Consider the following 22,225-nt stretch of genomic DNA (forward strand, 5'->3'; position numbering starts at 1 on the left):
CTTGGATATTTTGTGGCTTGGACAGTGCCACTGACTCTGTTGGATAGAACCCTGATACCTCTGGAGTGAGGGACCACCCGATAATCAATAGAATTACTTCTCCAAATTCCTCAGCTCGTCTTGTCTCGTGTGATGATGACGATTTGATTGTGTTTGTGGCGTCAGCGTGACTAAAGCTTAGACGCGAGTGCAGCTGTGCAGACTGCAGCCTGCAGGGGGAGCCGAGTGTGTTGTGTGTGGCTGCTGGCTTAGTTGGACTGCGGACACAATAACAAACACAATACACAGAAGAACAGTACTGTGTGGAACAGCCTGCAAATAAAAAGGTAGAACGCTTTTGGCACCTACAGAAAAAAAAACTGAATTTGCTAGGCACAGGGGGTGTGGCTTTGGGCGGGATTGTTGGGTGGGGCTTTGGGTGGACTAAGGCCGGTATTTCTCTTGCCTAATTGGGGGACACAGGCACCGTGGGGATGAAGATCCTGCAGCTGGAGATGGACACTATGTTGCAAAATAAGACTCCTCCTCCTGCTCTGGGCTTCATCCCCTGCCTCCTCCTACAATCCTCAGTTTCTTTTAGTGTCCTCAGAAGGAGACGACACACTTTTTTCAAGTCTAGTGGCTGGAGCACTGATCAGGGCCTCAGGTCTAAGATCACGCCACACCCAGGGGCCACTGATTTATTCAAGCGCCCCTCCAGCTGATCTTCATTGCCCTTTAGCCTTCCCGCTCTCCGGAGGTCTGCAGGCTGGCTCCTCATCCCCTACGCTGCTTTCCCGCTCTACGGAGGTCTGCATCAGCGGTTTACATCCACCTGGGTGTATAACGGTATAATAGCTCACATATACATATATATTTCACACCTGTGCATATATATATTTATATGTGTGTCTCTTATCCACAGGGGAAGTCATCCACAGGGCCCAACTCAGCTGGCTGTCTTTCTGTTGGTGAGTACCTTATTCTTATCTTACTCCCTAGTCACCCTCTCTATCTGCGGCTCTTTCTTTTACTCCGCTTTCTTTTCCCTCATTCTACCGCCATGCGTTCCACCATCCTCTCCCTTTCCTATCCTCTGTTTTAGGAATGCGCGCCTTTTTTCCCCAGTGGAACGCACTTGCGTTCCATCCCCCTTCCTCCCTCCCCTTCTCTTCCGGTCACTCTCCCGCCAGGCGCACACGGATGCTAGCGGTTCCTGAGTGGAAGGCGCGCATTCTACTCCGGATCTCCTCTGCTCAGGTATAATCGTTCTGCGACTACGCAGATATGACACATATATTCGTCTCTCTCTCTCAGCCCCTCTCCGTACGCTATCGCGCTCCCTCCTCATGCGCCTCTGCCTACCCTCCCTTCACGTGTTGGGGGAATGTGCATATTCTTTTGCTTATGAACGGGTCTGTAACTCCTCTTCATACCACCTTTACCTGGATATTTTTATATACATGTCTATTTATATATATCTATATATATATATATATATATATATATATTATGCTATCTAAATAGTGTTTACACTCCATTTATTAGTACATAGACTCTTATGCCTCTGCATATGGCTTGTGTTTGTGCTGGATTGGGCTGATTACTATGGCTGCTATTTACAGGGTAAATGGACCCACAGGGCTCCCATCTTACTTCTGCTGTTTTCTCCACAGACCTTTCTTGCCTGGAGACTATCCCACAGCCATACCTCTGCTTCATCTAACGGAGGGCGATTCCCCTGCCTCAAAAAAAAAAAAAAAAAACAAAAAAAAAAAAACAAAGGGTGTTTAAGTAATTGACGGGGAAATTTTTTCCTATTACTCCTGCCAGTTTCCCACGAAGGAGCAATATGGCTAACAAGGCAGATGAGCCCAGGACCTCCAAGTCCTCAGCTCAAACTCACCCTCAGGTCTCTTTTTTAGCCTGCTCAAATTGTAAAACTAAATTTCCTTCAGCCTCGGCTGACTCATTGTGTGGGGCCTGCAGAAACTCCGATTTACCACCCCTACCTCAGGCTAGTACTTCGGATCCAGATTTACTTAGGGCTATTTCCCTCTCACTCGCAGGCATTCAACATTTGGCCCGCATACCCGAGACCCTAGACAAGGTTCTGGAACACTTATCTCAACCTTCTCATTCTCAACTCCGCCTGGGGAAGAACAAACGCCCCCCCCCTTCTCCTCCGGACTCCCCTGGGGATCACCCTTCCCCTTCTGATGAGGAAGGCCAGGTCCTATCAGCCGAGGACTCCGATCCGGACCTCCCTGATCCCGACATAGACACTCCCAGAACTCAAGGGGAAGTGGAAGGACTTATCCAAGCTGTCCTGAACACGCTCAACATAGAGGATGACTCTCCCTCGATCGAGCCAGCAAAGAACATCTTTAAGCGACACAAGAAAAGTTCATGCATATTCCCTGCATACGAACAGCTCGATGACATCATCAAGTCCCAATGGAAAAACCCTGATCACAGAGTGCAACTCTCCAAACGGTTCACACAGACATACCCTTTTCCTAAGGAGTGCATTGATCTCTGGTCCTCCCCTCCTGCAGTCGATCCTCCGGTTTCCAGATTATCCAGAAATACCACCATTCCTGTCGCCGATGCGGCCGCTTTCAAAGATCCCATAGACAAGCGTCTGGAGGGATTCTGCAAGTCCTCCTTCACCGCCTCCGGCTCGGCCTTCCGGCCCATCTTTGCTATCGCCTGGGTGGCTAAGGCCATGGAAGTCTGGGTGGAACAGGCGGCACAACTCATAGGATCCGAAGATCCTACTACTGACAACATCCTTTCACAAATAGCTGATGCTACTACCTACATCGGAGACGCAGCACTCGATGCAGCAAGGTTGGTGGCTCAAGCCTCAGCCCACTCCGTAGCCGCTCGTAGATATTTGTGGCTGAAGTCCTGGTCCGCTGACCTAACCTCCAAACGCTCCCTTGTCAGCATCCCCTTTCAGGGTAAACTCCTCTTCGGGGCCGAACTGGATAAGATCATTTCTCAGGCGACTGGGGGAAGAGCACGCTCCTCCCACAAACTAGACCCAAGAGACCCCCCTTCAAGAGGAGACCCTTTTTTCGTCCCTTCAGGCAAGGACAAAGGTCGAAGACGCAATCCGATAAGTCCAACTCCAACTTTCGCTCCCGATTTCAGGGCAAACAAAGACAGCCCTGGTCCTCTTCCAAGCCTACCTCCAAGCCCTCACAAGACAAACCCCACACCGCATGAAGGTGTGCCCCCTCCCGAAGGGATACCCTTAGGAGGCCGACTCAAATCCTTTCGAGAGGTTTGGCACAACAAGATTCGGGATCAGTGGGTCCTTCGGGTCATTTCCCAAGGACTTCTTATAGACTTTTCTCACACGCCCCCTCACCGATTTTTCGTGTCCAGACTGCCGGCCAAGGCTCCCGACAGAACCAAATTCCTTTCCGTCATACAAGACCTGGCCAAGGAGGGCACCATTCAACCTGTCCCACCACACTCCAAGGGAAGGGGCTACTATTCCAACCTCTTCATGGTCCCCAAAAAGGACGGCTCCCTCAGACCCATCCTAGACCTGAAGGACCTCAACCCCTTCGTCAAACGGTGCCATTTCAAAATGGAGTCAATACCATCAGTCCTTGCCTCCATGGAGGAGAACGAGTTCATGACAGTCATCGACATCAAGGACGCATATCTCCATATACCTATTCACCCCGCTCATCACGGCTTCCTCAGATTCTTCGTGGACGGGAATCATTGGCAATTCGTGGCTCTGCCCTTCGGCCTCTCGTCAGCTCCACGCACCTTCACCAAAGTCATGGCGGCAGCATTGGAGGAACTCCGACTCAAAGGCATCCCTGTCATTCCCTATTTAGACGATCTACTCGTCAAAGGTCAGACCGCCCCTCTGGCTCATCTGCACACATCTCAAGTTCTCCAGACCCTGACATCTCTGGGCTGGACGATCAACTTCAACAAGTCGAACCTCCACCCGTCTCAATCAATACAATACCTCGGCCTGATCCTGGACTCCAGGCAGGGGAGAGCCTTTCTACCGCAAGACAAGGTCCGCACCCTCCAGACTCGGATCAGATCCCTCCTGGGATCCAACAAGGTTCCCCTTCGATCAGCAATGCAGACTTTGGGCACGATGGTGGCATCCTTCCCGGCCATCCCGTATGCTCAGTCCCACACCAGACCACTTCAACACACCATCCTTCTGCACCAGCGCAGGGACCGGGTCAACCTCGATCGCAAGATCTCCATTCCCAGTCGAGTACTCCTCTCTCTCCATTGGTGGCTTCACCCACTTCGAACGACAGGGGGAAAACCCTTTCCACCTCATCACTGGAAGATTCTCACCACGGATGCCAGTCTTCGAGGGTGGGGTGGCGTCATAGACCAAACCACAGTACAGGGTCTATGGACTCCGGAGGAACGGCGCCTGCCCATCAACCTTCTGGAGCTCAGGGCGATCCGCTACTCCCTGGAACGTACGGAGACAGTACTCCGGGGTCACCCTGTAAGAATCCAGTCCGACAACGTGACGGCCGTAGCCTACATAAATCATCAGGGAGGCACAAGAAGTCTTGCGGCTCTCAGGGAGGCTCGGGAGATCCTCCTTTGGGCAGAGAACAACGTTCCCGCCATCTCGGCGGTCCACATACCCGGGGTGGACAATTGGTTGGCGGACTACCTGAGCAGACAAACAATAGACCACGGGGAATGGAGCCTCCACCACGAAGTGTTCCGACTCATTGTGGCGAGGTGGGGCCTTCCAGACATCGATCTCATGGCGTCCAGGGCCAACCGGCAGGTTCCGTCCTTCGTCTCCAGGAGCCTCGACCCCTTGGCTCACGCGGTGGACGCCCTAGTGATTCCGTGGAGCTTCTCCAGAGTTTACATCTTCCCCCCTCTGGCACTCCTACCAAAGGTGATCAAAAAGATCAAAAGAGAAGGAACCCAGACTATCTTGGTGGCGCCCTTCTGGCCCCGCAGGGCCTGGTTCGCAGATCTCATCGCCATGGCCGCGGACAGTCCCTTCCGTCTTCCTCCACGGCCAGACCTCCTCACTCAGGGTCCGGTTGTCCACCCGAATTCTCATCTCTGGGCTTTAACGGCGTGGCTCTTGAGGCCTTGATTCTGCGGGCTTCTGGAGCGCCCACTGATGCGATTCCCACCATGCTGCGAGCTCGGAAGCCTGTCTCAGCAAGAATCTACCACCGTGTTTGGAGAACCTTCATATCATGGTGTGAGCACGGAGCCATTAATCCTCAAAGGGCGCGAGTCAAGGAGGTCCTCTCCTTTTTGCAGGACGGTCTTTCAAAGGGCCTAGCCCTTAGCTCACTCAAGGTGCAGGTTTCGGCCTTGTCTATTCTCCTGCAATGCAAGCTGGCCCTTAACCCGAAGATCCAGACTTTCCTACAAGGTGCTACTCGTATCATCCCTCCGTATCGCTGCCCTGTGCCCCCGTGGGACCTCAATTTGGTGCTGTCAGCCTTGCAAGAGGAACCCTTCGAACCACTTGATCAGCTTCCTCTGTCTACACTCACCGAGAAGGTGTTGTTCCTGTTGGCGATCACGTCTGCTAGGAGAGTTTCGGAGCTTGCGGCTCTTTCCTGCAAATCGCCTTTCACAGTTCTTCACATGGACAAAGTGGTGCTTCGACCTACTCCAGACTTTTTGCCTAAGGTGGTATCTGCATTCCACTTGAACCAGGACATTGTTGTCCCTTCACTGTGCCCCAATCCCAAAGGCCCGATTGAGCACAAGCTCCACACTCTGGATGTGGTTCGAGCTGTTTCCTTCTATCTGAAAGCCACAGAGCATGTTCGTAGGACTGATGCGCTCTTCATTCTCCCTGATGGCCCCAAGAGGGGCACCAAGGCCGCCAAGACGACTTTGGCCAAGTGGATCCGGTCTGTCATTTCCAGAGCTTACGCTGTCAAGGGCAAGGATCCTCCGATCAAGGTTAGGGCTCACTCCACTCGCTCTCTCAGCACTTCGTGGGCTTTCCGTCACCAAGCTTCAGCGGATCAGATCTGTAAAGCGGCCACCTGGGCATCCCTTCATACTTTCACTCGCTTCTACAGGCTCCACACGCATGCTTCCGCCGATGCTGCTTTTGGGAGGAAGGTGCTCTGTGCTGCAGTTAGCTAGACACCTACCATACAGTGTCCCACCCTTTTGGGAGCTTTGGGACGTCCCCACGGTGCCTGTGTCCCCCAATTAGGCAAGAGAAAGAGAGATTTTTGTACTTACCGTTAAATCTTTTTCTCTTGTCCTATATTGGGGGACACAGGCTTTCCCTCCCTATTCTGACACTGTTTTTGTTTCACGGTTCCCGTGACGTTTTTTACATTACGTTGGTTATCATTTTTTCTAATGCTTAGTTCAGAGGGTGTTATTTTTTGATTTCTCTTCTGTTTTGGGCTGCTTTGCTCCTTCTTCGGTTGAAACTGAGGATTGTAGGAGGAGGCAGGGGATGAAGCCCAGAGCAGGAGGAGGAGTCTTATTTTGCAACATAGTGTCCATCTCCAGCTGCAGGATCTTCATCCCCACGGTGCCTGTGTCCCCCAATATAGGACAAGAGAAAAAGATTTAACGGTAAGTACAAAAATCTCTTTTTTCCAGAAAAGGTGGCAACCCTACTTTTGAACCCATGAAATGAATTGATTGTTTTAAAAAAAGGCTTTAGTTACTCACATTTTTTTATGCAATCATTTTGTTCAACCCACTGAATTAAAGCTGAAACTGCATCTGAGTTTCATTTAAAATTCATTGTGGTAATGTACAGAACCAAAACAAGAAAAATTTGTTTGTCCAGAATATTTATGGACCTAACTAAGTTAGGCAGGCTTTCATTTTGGCCCAAACACAGAACAAAAAACTGCCAACTTAGCTGTTTAGCCTAGTCTTGGAAAGGTTAAGATAAAGACTAATGGAGTTATTTATTAAGGTTCAAATTGTGTTTTCCACAAAAATTCCAGTTTTCAAGGTGATTTTTTTTTTTTTGGTCTAAACTCATTTTTTTGGGTTTAAAAAAAAAACTTGAATTTTTGAACTTAACTTGAACTTGAAATTGAGATTTATTATACCTCAACCCTGGAATTAGCTTGAACCTGAAAATACACCATCTAAAACCTGTTGAGGTCATATTGGAGTTAATGGCAGAGGTCCCTTCAACCATTTGAAGATGTTAATAGCCTGCAGCATTATTACGTTTTTTGGGGGGGGTTTTTTGGAGGGTTTTGGCCAAAAACTCTATCAGTTCAGGTTCAACGTTTTGCAACTCGTACTCACAATCTAGTTTTTTTGAGTCTTTTCTTAAATAAGATACCAATCATGTTGTGAGTTAATTCGAGGTATAAAAAAAACCTCTCATTCGACGTTTTGCAAATTCTCTGTGCTTAAAGATTTTATATACAATAGTGATCACTAACTGCAGAGTGTAGAGCAATCCCTTTAATACTGGGAGTTGTTTAAATAAATGATGCTATAAATGGTAAGGTAAGGTACAAATTTGGCACCAGGTATAGTGACCAATCAGCAGGTAGCAGTTACTGCTCACTAGTCTGAATATTTTTTCTACCGAATTACTAGACCTGTAGCAAACCGTGACTGATTATATTACCCCACTTTTTTATTTTATTTTCTAAGAGGATATTTCTTTTAACAGTTTCCGTATTCCGTGGTCACCAGAATTCTACTTTCTACATTAAGGCCAGCGTCAGCCCGGATGGGCAGTTTCTCCTCAGCGGCTCCAGTGATCATAGTGCCTACATCTGGCAGGTATGTCTATTGTTCTACAGAGATTGCAACCGTTGCTTTACAATAACCATGTTCTTACTATTGTGTTTCTGTAAAAAACCTATGCCAGTAACTGTTCCCCAGAATTGAACGCGAAATTTAAAGGGATACTGTCATGGGAAAAACATTTTTTTTTCGAAACACATCAGTTAATAGTGCTGCTCCAGCAGAATTCTGCACTGAAATCCATTTTTCAAATGAGCAAACAGATTTTTTATATTTAATTTTGAAATGGGGCTAGACATATTGTCAGTTTCCCAGCTCCCTCCAGTCATGTAACTGTACTGCAAGTTGGAGTGATATCATCCCCCCCCTCCAGCAACCTAACACCAGAACAATGTGAAGGTAACCAGATAGCAGCTCTCTAACACAAGATAACAGCTTCCTGGTAGATCTAAGAACAGCACTTAATAGTAAAATCCAGGTCCCACTGAGACACGTTCAGTTACATTGAGTAGGAGTAACAGCCTGTCTGAAAGCAGTTCCATCCTAAAGTGCTGGCTCTTTCTGAAAGCACATGACCAGGCAAAATGACCTGAGATGCACCTACACACCAATATTACAACTAAATACACTTGCTGGTTCAGGAATGAAATTTTATATTGTAGAGTGAATTATTTGCAACCAGTGTCATTTAGAAATAAAAACTACATCATAAAAATCATGACAGAAATCCCTTTTAAGTTTTTAACCTGTCACAGATAGGACACCCCAGATTTATAAGGTAATAACTCTGCCAGGGAAGCCAGAAGTATTGCAAATTCAGCACGCTGAATTATTTTATCAAGGAGAGGTATCTATTTGTAGTGCATTATTTGTAGATAAATACACCGTAACATTAAAGGAATTGTTCAGTATAAAAATAAAAACTGGGTAACTAGGCTGTGCAAAATAAAAAAAATGTATCTAATATAGATATTTAGTCAAAAATGTAATGTATAAAGACTGGAGTGACTGGATGTCTAACATCATAGCCAGAACATGACCTCCTGCTTTGCAGCTCTCTTGGTTTCCTCTGATTTGGTTACCAGGCAGTAACCAATCAGAGTCTTGAGGGAGGGGCACATAAGTCATAACTGTTGCTTTTGAATCTGAGCTGAATGCTGAGGATGAATTGCAAACTCCCATGTGGCCCCCCTTATAGTCACTGACTAACTCAGAGTTAGAGAGCTGAAAAGCAGGAAGTAATGTTCTGGCTATTATGTTACACATCCAGTCACTCCAGCCTTTATACATTACATTTTTGACTAACTATATTGGATTTTTTATTTTTATTTTGCACAGCCTATTTATTTACCCAGTTTTTATTTTTACACTGAACTGTTCCTTTAAGGCTGATGATTCAAGCTTTCCCAGGGCTTCTGTTTGCCATGGTTACAAATGAACAGAAGAGGGATTTGCTGCCAAGTGTCACTAGGCTGATCACCACCCTTATCTTTGACATGAAATGTGCTTATTTAGAACAGCTATAAATGTTCTGCTTTCTCTGAGTGCAACAGCACATGTGCGGAGGAATCTGTAGCTTACCTTGGCACCAGAGACTTGGAAGCCTTTCTCAGCTGTTTAGCAGATGATGCTTCCCCTTGGCCTTTTGTATCAATTGCAATCTGACGATTAAAATGTCTATCAAACAGAGAGAGCGGTGAGTCATAAAATTCATTAGAAGCAGTAAAGGGGAATCCGCTTCCTTGTTTCATGCCTTCATTAAATCTAAGGATAAACATGTCACTAACGGACTGTACTATAATTGCTATTTGCTGACCTGGGAAGTACCATGAATATTAACAGTTTATTTTGGAGCTGAAAATATGCTATGGTCCTTTTTAGTGTTTTGGGTTTTATGGGATCTATGCAAAGGTGTGTGTTTTTTTTTTTTTTTTTTTTTTTTTTTTAAATGTTCATACATAAGGCATTGTGTGTTATAGGTGTATCTTAAAGGAACAGTAACACCAAAAAAGATATTACTATAGTAGAAAAGTATTACTATAGTTTATATAATCAAGCTGCTGTATAGCCATGGGGACAGCCATTCAAGCACAGGATACACAGTTGATGACTGATAAGTACTATTATAGTTTATATAAACAAGCTGCTGTGTAGCAATGGGGGCTACTACTCAAAGCACAGGTTACAGAGCCTGTGCCTTATTTCCTTTTTAGCTTGAATGGCTGCCCCCATGGCTACACAATAGTCTGTTTACATAAACTATAGTCTGTTTACATAAACTATAGTTATTTTTCTAAAGGAAAAACACAACTTTTAACATTGTATAGCAACAGTACATTATATTTTAATTACTTAAAAATACTTTTTTTTTTTTTTTTGGTGTCACTGTTCCTTTAAGCAGCAAGCAGGTGACCAAAACAATCCACCCTGCAGTGCATCTATCTTAAAGTGGAGTCTATAGAGCTCTAGGACTGGCTGGAGTCACAAACTTCTCTTGCCTATATACCTCCTGGATTGACTTAAAGTGATACTGGCACTAAAAAAACTACTTTTTAAAATATGAATGTACATTAAAAGTTACCTATAGGTCATGTTGATTGTGTTATACTGAGAGGTTTGTTTTTGTAAGTAATTGTTAGTATATGTTCCTAAACCTGACTGTCCCATCTCAGCCTGTCCGTTAAAGTTTCTAATGCTTATGGCAGCCCCCTCCGAGACGAACACAGGGAGTCAGATGGGTAATGTAAAAGAAACTTGTTTTCAGAGTGAAATGATTCATTTGTCCTGCTGTTTCGTATACACACCATCGTCCGTGTAATAAAATTCCCAAATGTACAAAGTTGAAACAGACTGGAGCATAGGCAGTGCTTTTGTCTGCAATCACCCTTTATTGGTGCTGAATTACGACATGTTTCGGGAATATATCCCATTCTCAAGTGATCCATTAGGCAAATACTTTATTGCAAAGTTAATAAAAAAAAAAATGACACAACATGGCTGCTCGCACCGTGAGCTCCCTCCCAGTGCGGGTAGCGTAGCGCTGTCAGGAGGTTATTTTTATTTTTTATAAAAAACGGCTGTTCTCCCCAACCAGAGTACAGGCTCTATTAGTCCGCACCTTTGGTTGGAGATAATATTTTTACCCAACAGGTGCCCTTTAATATAGCCACCTTTATTTTTAAAGTATTTTAAATCATTTAGTTAGGAAACATGATTCATCATATGTATTCCATTTATATGGGCTATCCACAGAGCAATCCTAATTCCATGTTTCACACCTTTGCTTCATTTTTATTTATTTTTTTGAAGCACCAATAAAATCCCAACTTTAGGACAATTTAGGGGCTGTTTTTGCCAACTATAAATGCTTATATTATGGGAGTTATTTACTAAAATCCACATTTATCTCATATTTTAATATAGAAAACCACAACCAAACTCCCATGCGCCATATTGGCTTATTTAGTAATAAAAATTGCGGGAAAAACTCGATAAAATCGAATGAAAACCCAAATCGCTCACATCTTTCCGGATTTTTTCCCCCCGAAATGCTCTTTTTTCGTGATTTTACCTGAAAACCCCAAAAAAAAAATGTTGGATTTTTGAGCTATACCTAGTGCAGACCATGAAAAGTTCAAATTGGGTTAGGTGCATCTCCCATTGACTTATACAGGACCTTGAGAGGTCTAATAATAAATCTTAAAAATTCAAGGTTTTTTTTCCCTCTTAAACTTCAAGTTTTCTAGTGAAAAGATTTTAACATTCTGATTTTCGTAAATAACCTTGATTCTTTACCATGCATAGTGGGGATCAACATAAAGAGTTAAATATCTTATTTAGGACCTGTTTTTGCAATGACAGATTCTGATGAGACTAAGTCAGACAGGGGCAAATAGATCTCTGCAGATTATAGGTTATTCTTTTGTCCGTTTGTCTGTCTTCTTTTTTTTTGATCAGCTGCATTCTCAACATAGTTTTTTTATGACATCATGTTTCTTAAAGAGATTCTTGAAAGAGCACAGGCATGTGTTGGTGCTCCAGGCAGTTCTTAATTAGAAATAGGCATCATTACTCCTCCTTTTAGAGATTCCTCTGACTTGTTGTAGTAGTGGGCTTGGCGGTTGCATTATACCCCTGAGAGACTCCTGACACATAATGTGGGGAGATGTAGGGCATTAGGCCTTAAATGGAAAAAAATATTTAAGGAATGGTTCACCTTAAAGAGGAACTTTCATGAAAATGGAAATTTAATATAAACTTCCTCATACTTAAAGGAAAACTATACCCCCAAAATGAATACTTAAGCAACAGATAGTTTATATCAAATTGAATGACATATTAAAGAATCTTACCAAACTGGAATATATATTTACATAAATATTGCCCTTTTACATCTCTTGCCTTGAACCACCATTTCGTGACTCTATCTGTGCTGCCTCAGAGATCACCTGACCAGAAATACTACAACACTAACTGTAACAGGAAGAAGTGAGGAAGCAAAAGGCAGAACTCTGTCTGTTAATTGGCTCATGTGACCAAACAGGTGGTTTGTATGTGTGCACAGTGAATCTTATGATCTCAGGGGGCGGCCCTTATTTTTTAAAATGGCAATTTTCTATTTATGATTACCCAATGGCACATACTACTAAAGTATATTATTATGATAATGGTTCTTTTACATGAAGCAGGGTTTTACACATGAGCTGTTTTACTCATTATCTTTTAATAGAGACCTACATTGTTTGGGGGGTATAGTTTTCCTTTAAGTAAGAAACTTTGTAAATAGAATCAATTCAAAAATATGTCTATATGTATGTTTCTGAAATAATCAAGTTTATCTTCACTATTCCTCTCTCAGCATCTGTTTCTCTTCATTCTGTCTTCATTCAGCAGTTGGGTGTCTTCTTTTATTCTTATACCATTCTATTTTTTCCCTTTTGAGTACAGGTATGGGGACCTATTATGCAGAATGCTTGGGGCCTGGGACTTTCCGGATAACAGATCTTTCTGTAATTTGGATATTCATACCTTTAAAGGAGAACTACCGCGAGAATAAAAATTTAATATAAGCTTCATCATACTGAAATAAGAAACTTTCTAAATACAATCAATTAAATATTCTGTACCGTAATCAAGTTCATCTTCATTATCCCTCTCTCAGCATCTGTTTCTCTTCATTCAAGAGTTGGGTGTCCGATGAACGATCCACTATATCTTATAGGGGGGCTCCTTTTGCCTAAAAGATGTATTAGAGCTCACTCTATTAAAATCACCAGACATCATGTCTCTCTACATGCAGGATTTGTGCAAAAGGCAGTTATTTTGTTAGATTTTGTTTGTACTGGAATCGGTTATTTGAGTGAGGTCTAATACATCTGCTAGGAAAGGAGCCCCCCTATAAGATATATTGGATCTAACTGTCAATGAATATCTGACACCCAACTGCTGCATGAAGACAGAATGAAGAGAAACAGATGCTGAAAGTGGGATAGTGAAGATAAACTTGATTATTTCAGAAACAATGCAGATTTTTAACTGATTTGTATTTAGGTAGTTTCTTATTTCAGTATGAGAGCTTATATTACATTTTCATTTTCACAATAGTTACCCTTTAGTATGTTATAGAATGGCTAAACTTATTTTCAGGCGGTCTTCGTTTTTTTCTATAGCTTTTTAATTATTTGCCTTCTTTTCTGTCCAGCTTTCAAAATGGAATCCATTTAAAACAAATTCTACAAATGTATTGTTAATGCTGCTTTTTATTACTCCTATTTATATTCACCTTTCTCCTATACATATTCCAGTCTCTTATTCGAAGCAATACATGGTTGCTAGGGTAATTATGATCCTAGCAACCTTTCAGCTGCTGGGCTAAAAACCACTAAATAAAAAAAAAAAAATCAACACCAATTGCAAATTCTCAGAATATCGCTCTCTACGTCATAGTAACAGTTCATTTAAAGGCAACCGCCTTAAGTATCTCTGTTTATATTCTATTATTTTTGTGCTCCGCATTTGTTTTCCTTCATGAGATATACACCAATGTGAAGCCTGGGTAGCGGCATTTAAGCTGAATCGCTAAAATCAAAGGGTTTAAATCTCCTTTACTGATAGAGACAAAATGGTTTAGCCAATAAAAAAAAGGATTACGCCAGTGTATTTAAAAAACTGCTATGAAACAGTATCACGCACATATTTTTTGCTTTGAAGATAGTTGATAAAAAGTAACGCCAGACGTGGCATTTTTACGCTACATTTTTAAAAAAGCTCCGCCAGGCGTAAATACGCATAAACTGCACTACCACTGAAACTAATGGAAAACGCACTATGGCAATTTACATAGGGTGCTTGCAAACCGAAATCCGCCACAGGACGCCAGTATTGGTGTTTTTCAGCAGAAACGCCAATACGTAAAGAAGATACCATATCAATAGACTCTATGGGATCTGCATGTTTGAAACCACACTTTGCGTAAATATGCAGCATATTTTAAATATGGAGCCCAAATTCTCAATGAGAAGTGCATGTTGGGAAAAGAAACCTACATGCTGAAAAACTAATGTTGACGGTCGTGTGTGGTTTCAGTGGTGTATTTACGCCCGACGTTTCTTTTTTAAAAACGCAACGTAAAAACACCATGTCTGGCCTTGCCCTTATACTGTCTGCTGAATTTAAGGCATGGTGATACTGATTTAGTTAAAATAAAAATAGATTAAACCCCCAGTTTAGCATGTGAATCCTTATCACCCAAGGCATGATTTTATCTCATTAATCAGCCCTGCAGGAGAGTGTGCTCTCTTTGTTCATCAGGGGTTTCATCTATGACAAATATCCGCTGACTTTATATTCTCTTTACGTACGCTGTTACCGCACTGGAGAAGTTGCAAAGTGATCAAATAGTGATTTATTGGCTCAAAATAGACAAACGTAATTGGCAACGTTTCAGACCCCACTGGGCCCTTTATCAAGCGTAAGTACCCTTGTGAGTGCTTAAATAGTGTTCCCATTAAAGGGGAGGGGAATAGTACAGAATATCACTCAGTGAAGAAAACAAATCCTCTTATTGTATAGTGTTGTCATTGTAACTTCTGTTCAATGTCCATCAAACTATTATAATTAGGGATGCACCAATCCAGGATTAGGTTTGGGAGTCGGCCAGGATGCAGCCTTTTTTAGCAGGAATCTGATTCAGCTGAATCCTTGTGCCTGGCTGAACCGAATCCTTGTTTGCATATGTAAATTTGGGGGCAGGAAGGGAAATCACATGACTTTTCCCACACAAAACAAGGAAATAGAAAAAAAAATTCCACTTTTTCCTTTCCCACCCCTAATTTGTATATGCAAATTAGGATTTGGTTCGATATTTGGGCGAAAACGGGAGACTAATATCCCAGAACTGCCTTCACATCGGCTAGAGTCAGGGATCCCCAACCTTTTGAACCCGTGAGCAACATTCAGAAGTAAAAGGAGTTGGGGAGCAACACTAGCATGAAAAATTTTCCCAGGGTGCCAAATAAGGGCTGTGATTGGCCATTTAGTAGCCCCATGTGGATTGTCAACCTACATTGAGACTCTGTTTGGCAGTGCACCTGGTTTTTATACAACCAAAACTTGCCTCTAAGCCAGGAATTCAAAAATAAGCTCCTGCTTTGAGACCACTGGGAGCAACATCCAAGGGGTTGGAGAGCCACATGTTGCTCACAAGCTACTGGTTGGGGATCACTGCTAGACTGTAAATCGCCGGCGGGATGGCACTCGGAACGCTTAGTTTCCGAAGTTGCCTCATGAGGAAACTTCTGGCGACTTCGGAAAGCCAAAGAAGGCAGAGAAGGCAGTCCTGCAAGAGAAAATCTCCCAAAACAGTAGCGTGTGTCTCTGCTTTTAGCATGTGAATCCTGATCACCCAAGACATGATTTAATAATATTAATTACCCCTGCAGGTGTCTTGAAATGCGTTGTCTTTGTTTATTAGGGTAAGGTCACACTGAGCGTTTCGGGGAGATTTAGTTCCCTGGCAACTAATCACCTTGTACGCCTTCCCTCACTCTGCGCGGGCTAAAATGAAAAATGGCCGCCGCTTATCACATGCGGCGATTTGTTTTACAAAGTTTCCTTGTGAGGCAACTTCGGGCGACTTTGAAAAAATGAATCGCCGCGTGTGATTACTGCCGTGATTTTTTTTAATTTTCACGATTGTTCCCCTTTAAAGGAGAAGGAAAGGTATTTTTACTTGTAAAGTAGGTCTGTAAATTATCACAATTTATTCACGTAGAGATTATACACAGAGCCATAGGTTTTAAGGGGGGGGGGGGGAAGTGTGTTGACTTTTTTTGCTCTTTGATAATAAATGAAGACTGGGCCAGTTTTCTCCTAGTAGAAGCACCGGCCCGGGGTTTCAGGTAAGTAAATGCAATCACTTGGGCGTTCCTAACTTTTGGCACCCCCAAGTAAAAAGACCTTTATTTCTCCTTTAAGGTTTTTCTTCAGACAACCATTTTCAGCTGACTTGATATTCTCTTATTGACGGCCCAGGCTTCATTCATTGTCGAAGAGCAAAAAAAGTCAACCCACCCCCACCTTAAAACATATGGCTCCATGTATAATCTGTACGTTAAGATCATTTCAAAAGTGTGTGTGTCTGCGTGTGTGTGTGTGTGTCTGTCTGCGTGTGTGTGTGTCTGCGTGTGTGTGTGTCTGCGTGTGTCTGCGTGTGTGTCTGCGTGTGTGTGTGTGTGTCTGCGTGTGTGTGTGTGTCTGCGTGTGTGTGTGTGTGTGTGTGTGTGTGTCTGCGTGTGTGTGTGTGTGTGTGTCTGTGTGTGTGAGAACTGCTTTTGCTAAAGAGCAACTTCTCGTCTGTAACCTTAGTAAGTACCTTCTTCTAAATGTCTAATGCAGCAGATGTGATCTTACCTCCGATCTGCTTCTAGAATTCTTACAGGTTGTCATTGTGATCCCAACTCGTGATACGCAATGAAGCTTCCTGTTTGTGATGCAGACATCTGTTCTTTTGCGGTTCACTAATGATCAGTTAGTTCTTAATACTTGCAGCTGCACAGTGTATCATTGTGAGGAATACAAAGTCGTCTTCTCTTTTATTCTATCTTTTCCCTTTTGAGTACAGGTATCTGACCTGTTGGGCAGAATGATTGGAGCCTGGGACTTTCCGGATAACTGATCTTTCTGTTATTTGGATCTTTGTACCTATAGGGGAACTATAGCGAGAATGAAAATGTAATATAAGCTTCAACACACTGAAATAAGAAACTTTGTAAATACAAGCAATTATATATTCTGTACCGTTTCTCAAATAATCACGTTCATCTTCACTATTCCACTCTCAGCATCTGTTTCTCTTCATTCAAGAGTTGGGTGTCAGATGAATGATCCAATATATCTTATAGGGGGCTCCTTTTGCCTAGAAGATGTATTAGAGCTCATTCTATTAAACTCACCAGACACCATGTCTCTCTACATGCAGGATTTGTGCAAAGGGCAGTTATTTTGTTAGATTTTATTTGTACTGGAATCTGTTATTTGAGTGAGCTCTAATACATCTGCTAGGAAAGGAAGCCCCCCCTATAAGATATATTGAATCTGTCAATGAATATTTGACACCCAACTGCTGCATGAAGAGAAACCGATTCAGAGAGAGGAATAGTGAATATAAACCTGATTCTTTCAGAAACGGTACAGAATTTTTCGCGATAGTTCCCCTTTAAGTCTACTTTAATCATTAAATAAACCCAGTAGTCTGGTTTTGCTTCCAATAAGGATTAATTATATCTTAGTTTGGATCAAGTACAAGCTACTGTTTTATTATTACAAAGAAAAAGGAAACCATTTTTAATTATTTGGATAAAATGTCTATGGAAGATGGCCCTTCCGTAATTCGGGACTGGATAACGGGTTTCCGGATAACTGATCCCATACCTGTACTGGCAGTTATCCAAAAAGCTCTAAAATACAGCCATGCCATTAAACAGCCCTTGATGAATTGATGAGCTGGTATAAACTCATGTTGATGTCAAAGCAATCCTTTTAATCTGTTTTGATTTGTAATTTTTTTAGTAGCCTTAAGGTATGGCATTAATGATATATTCCTTAACGCGTATTCTTGGCTAACAGATCTAGTGGCTGCTTCTTCTTCATTCCCTGCATTTCATATCGAAAGTGACGGACCTGTAAACATGTTCCTTTTAAATAGGTAGCGTTGCATGCAGAATTGCAGGGAAAATTGCACATTTTGATTGTTTCCTATGGAAAGCTTTGATAAAGAATTGGACAGGCGCAGTTATGCACTGCTCACATTTGTATATTATTGACTTTGTCAGGGTCTGTCAGTTTATCTTTACCTGGGTAGATTGTTGAAGTGCTGGAGAGAGAAAGTTAAAAATAAAACACTTGAAAAATGGGCATTTGGGGAGCTTGGTTGGAATATGAGGAGACGCACTAGGATTGTGTTGCATATGTGACGATATTCTGACTGCTGGTTCTACTTCCACTATGTATGTCTTATTATTATTTTCGTGTCTGTGTATGCATGTTTGTTAATTCACCTTTGTTAGATTTTAGTATGTTATAGAATGGCTTCATTTTTTCTTTTAGTTTTTCAAAATATTTGTCACTGACCCCATCTAAAAACAAATGCTCTGTATGGCTACAAAAGTATTGCTACTTTTTATTACTCGTCTTTCTATTCAGTCCCTCTCCTATTTATATTCCAGTCTCTTATTCATATCAATGCATGGTTGCTAGGGTAGTTTGGAACCCAGCAACCAGATTGCTAAATAAAAAGCTAAATAACTCAGACTACATATAATAAATGAAAGCCAATTGCAAATTGTCTCAGGATATCACTCTCTGCATCATGATAAAAAATTATTTAAAGGTGAACAATTCCTTTAATGTCTTGTCTTGTTTTGTTTTTTTTTTGTGTGTGTGTGTATATATATATATATATATATATATATATATATATATATATATATATATATATATATATATATATATATATATATATATATATATATATATATATATATATATATATATATATATATATTTTTTTTTTTTTTTTTTTCTTTTGTTTCAGGTGTCTGATCCCTTGGCTGCTCCTATTAACCTAATAGGACATTGTCAAGAAGTCACCTCTGTTGCTTGGTGCCAGTCAGACTTTACAAAGGTTTGTATTTCTTAAACATTTTTATCCCTAAGGGAAATGGCACATGACAATTGTTGCCCACTTGATTTGCCGCTAAGAAGTGTTGCAACAAAACACCTGCAATTGGCATTACCATTATTGTGTAGGAATTACCCGCACCCGTGGGTGCACTTAAAGGAATTGTAAAATAAAAAAATGTGTAAAATAAAAACTAGGTAAATAGGCTGTGCAAAATAAAAAATGTTTGTAATATAGTTACTTAGCCAAAATGTAATGTATAAAGGCTGGAGTGACTGGATTTCTAACATAATAGCCAGAACACTACTTCCTGCTTTTCAGCTCTCTTGCTTTCCACTGATTTGTTACCAGGCAGTAACCAATCGGTGACTTGAGGAGGAGCCAAATGGGTCAAAACTGTTGCTTTTGAATCTGAGCTGAATGCTGAGGATTAATTACAAACTCACTGAACAGTTATGTCCCATGTGGCCCCCCCTTAAAGTAGCTGACTAACTCAGAGTTAGAGAGCTGAAAAGCAGGAAGTAGAGTTCTGGCTATTATGTTCCACATCCAGTCACTCCAGCCTTTATACATTACATTTTTGGCTAACTAACTATACTTGAAACATTTTTTATTTTGCAGAGACTATTTACCCAGTTTTTATTTTTACACTGAACTGTTCCTTTAATGGTCATTCGATTACGAATGGGGAATAATTCCAAGTGTCTTGCTGCAAGCTCTTGGAGCTGGGAAACTTGTAAGACTATGGGCACACTGAGCTGTATGCTCTGCTGCTCTGTCTGTCTTTTTGCAGGCTGAGATAATTAGATCCAATCTGCCCCTGCTCCATTCATCTGTGTAGATTGTGTAGTCACACAGTGTAGTCGGTCTGAAGATGCCTCCTTTCACGTATTTGGGCTGAATTCCCTTCCACTGTGTGTGAGTGCATGCAAGTGGATCTAATTCACATCAATTGAGATGAGGAACGGAGCGGATCCACTTCTCTCCACCTGCAAAAATACACAGGCAGAAGAGCCTACAACTCCATGTGCCCATAGCCTAAGGGGGTAAAGACGTATTTGCCACGTGTGCTGTTGTCCTAAATGATTGTTTACAAACTCTTGATTTTCCTTTGTTTTTAAATGACTGAAGAGTCGCACTTGGATCCACACTGAATTTTTTTCCAGCAATCAGTTAGAGGGACGCTAGAGATATTGTGTGCGACGTCTTATTTAGGGCATTAACACCATCCTAAAATCTGCCAGATGCCATGAGATATTAAAAAAAAAAAAAATATATATATATATATATATATATATATATATATATATATATATATATATATATATATATATATATATATTGTGTGAATATTCTTACAAAACTACCCATGTTCACTTTCTTTGCTTCTGGTCTAACTATATTGGCTGTCTCCCACGCAGATTGCCACATGCTCTGATGACAACACAGTGAGAATATGGAGACTGAAGAGAAGTAGCGAGGACTCCTCCGAATCCGATAAAACGGATTATGTTGGTTGGGCCTGCAAAAAGAAATTTGAACCTTCTTCCATGGGTAAGATTTTTATTATGTGACTGACTATGTATACAGTGCTGCTACTAGTAGCCAATTGTTATTGGATGGTAATGTAATAAGAACAGACTTCCTCAGACATCTCTGTTCTTTACCAATATTCCAGATTCTTGGTATTTTTTTTTTTTACATGGTCTTAGCATGTTTAGATGCTAACTACAAGGCTGTATATAAATTGGCCTTACATAAAAATATATAGGTGGTGGTTTTGGTCTGATCTTCAGTCCATTTCTATTCATTTTAATCTATATTCTGATGAGGTATTTTATTTGACAACTGTTGCATGTGGCCTGTAGGCTGTATAGGATACCCTTAACATAGGGACATACGTTTGATCGGATACCCTTAACATGGGGCCATACTTTGGATAGGATACCCTTCACATAGGGCCATAAGGTGAATAGGATACCCTTCCCATAGGGCAATAAAAACGAAGATATTAATCAGGAGATTACACTTATACAAAGGCTAACTGTCCTGAATAATGTAGAGCTCCTACTGGTGGCCAGAAAAGAATGGTCTGAATTAGTCACCGTCATCAGCCACATTTACTTCCCAGCTCCTGTATTAATGCAGCCTTTTTTTTTTTTTCTTCAGCCGCAATCCTTTGTACACCTGGAAAACCTTCAATGATACCAAGTAGTTCACTCATGTCTTCCCCAACACCAGCCACATGTGCCCCAAGTAACACCGGAGACCTCCCATTGCCCTCTAGCACTCCTCTATCTGCTTTATTGCCAACCTCTAAGCTGCAGACTCCAAAGAGGATTAATAATGGAGGTTTAGGAGCATCTCCAAAACAGATGTCGTCTTCAAAAATTTCAATTAAGGACTGGGTCACCCGCACTCCAAAGTCATCCAAAGGGACTGATTCAAAGACACCCTCTCCCCGCAAAGCCTTCACCCCTGTGGAGCAGTACCCAATCGTTTCGAGTGCAAGAGTGCAACTGCCATATGAAAAGAGGGCCAAGAGGCGCCTGGAGACCAGCAGTGAAGATGTAGAACATGTCTGCCTCGACAATTGCTGTGTGATGGAGTTAGAGCCTAGACTAAAGAAATCCAAACTAGATTTGTGTTCTCTAAATGAGAGAGACTGCAGAGATGATAAATGTCTGAGGCTTTCACACTTGAGTAAGGAATTTGACCAAGAATGGTCTCCAGCTCCATCAACATCGCTCCATATGAATGCTACAGACAATCCACCAACGCTAAGTCCTCTGTCTGAGATGAAAAGTGACTTCGTAGACAAAGAAAACCGTTCCCCTGAGAAAAATTGGCTCTCTGCTTTAGGACACAAATTTAAATCTGACAATTCTTCCCCTCAGTTTAAATCTAGCAGCAGCCCTTCATCTAGAAACAACACCTCTAAAAAACACCAACCGAGGAATGCACCCAACTCGCCAGTGTCTGTAAGTTTCACTCCACAATATAATAATTTGGGTGCTGCACAAATTATCACAAGGGGCTGATCAGCTTTGTCAACTTATGGTTTAATTTATAGATTGGTTTCTTAAAGGGATACTGTTATTGGAAAAAAAAAAATTTTTTTTTTCCACAACACATCAGTTAATAGTGCTGCTCCGGTAGAATTCTGCACTGAAATCTTTTTTTCAAAAGGGCAAACTGATTTTTTTTTTTATATATTTAATTTTGAAATCTAACATGGGGCTAGACATATTGTCCGTTTCCCAGCTGCTCCAGTCATGTGACTTGTGCTCTGATAAACTTCAGTCACTCTTTACTGCTGTACTG

At 41.9% G+C, this 22,225-nt stretch overlaps 2 protein-coding genes across 2 annotated transcripts in view; both read left to right on the forward strand.

The window, feature by feature from the left end:
• dtl.L (denticleless E3 ubiquitin protein ligase homolog L homeolog) overlaps window positions 1-22,225 on the forward strand; it is a 44,958-nt gene that overhangs the window by 21,930 nt on the left and 803 nt on the right. The window contains 4 exon segments of the mRNA NM_001092140.1: window positions 7,646-7,758; window positions 18,815-18,904; window positions 20,323-20,455; window positions 21,071-21,882. Coding sequence (NP_001085609.1) covers window positions 7,646-7,758; window positions 18,815-18,904; window positions 20,323-20,455; window positions 21,071-21,882 — 1,148 coding nt within the window.
• On the forward strand, window positions 477-5,245 carry LOC121393601. Its single transcript, XM_041562536.1, has 3 exons — window positions 477-828; window positions 905-950; window positions 1,656-5,245. The coding sequence occupies exon 3, from the start codon at window positions 1,832-1,834 to the stop codon at window positions 5,105-5,107; it is 3,276 nt and encodes a 1,091-aa protein (XP_041418470.1). The 5' UTR covers window positions 477-828; window positions 905-950; window positions 1,656-1,831; the 3' UTR covers window positions 5,108-5,245.

Source organism: Xenopus laevis, chromosome 5L, assembly GCF_017654675.1.
Source record: "Xenopus laevis strain J_2021 chromosome 5L, Xenopus_laevis_v10.1, whole genome shotgun sequence".
Classification (NCBI taxonomy): Eukaryota; Metazoa; Chordata; class Amphibia; order Anura; family Pipidae; genus Xenopus; species Xenopus laevis.

Excerpts from the sequence above, each read along its gene's own strand:
- LOC121393601 (XM_041562536.1), top strand. The coding sequence starts at position 1,832 with ATGGCTAACAAGGCAGATGAGCCCAGGACCTCCAAGTCCTCAGCTCAA.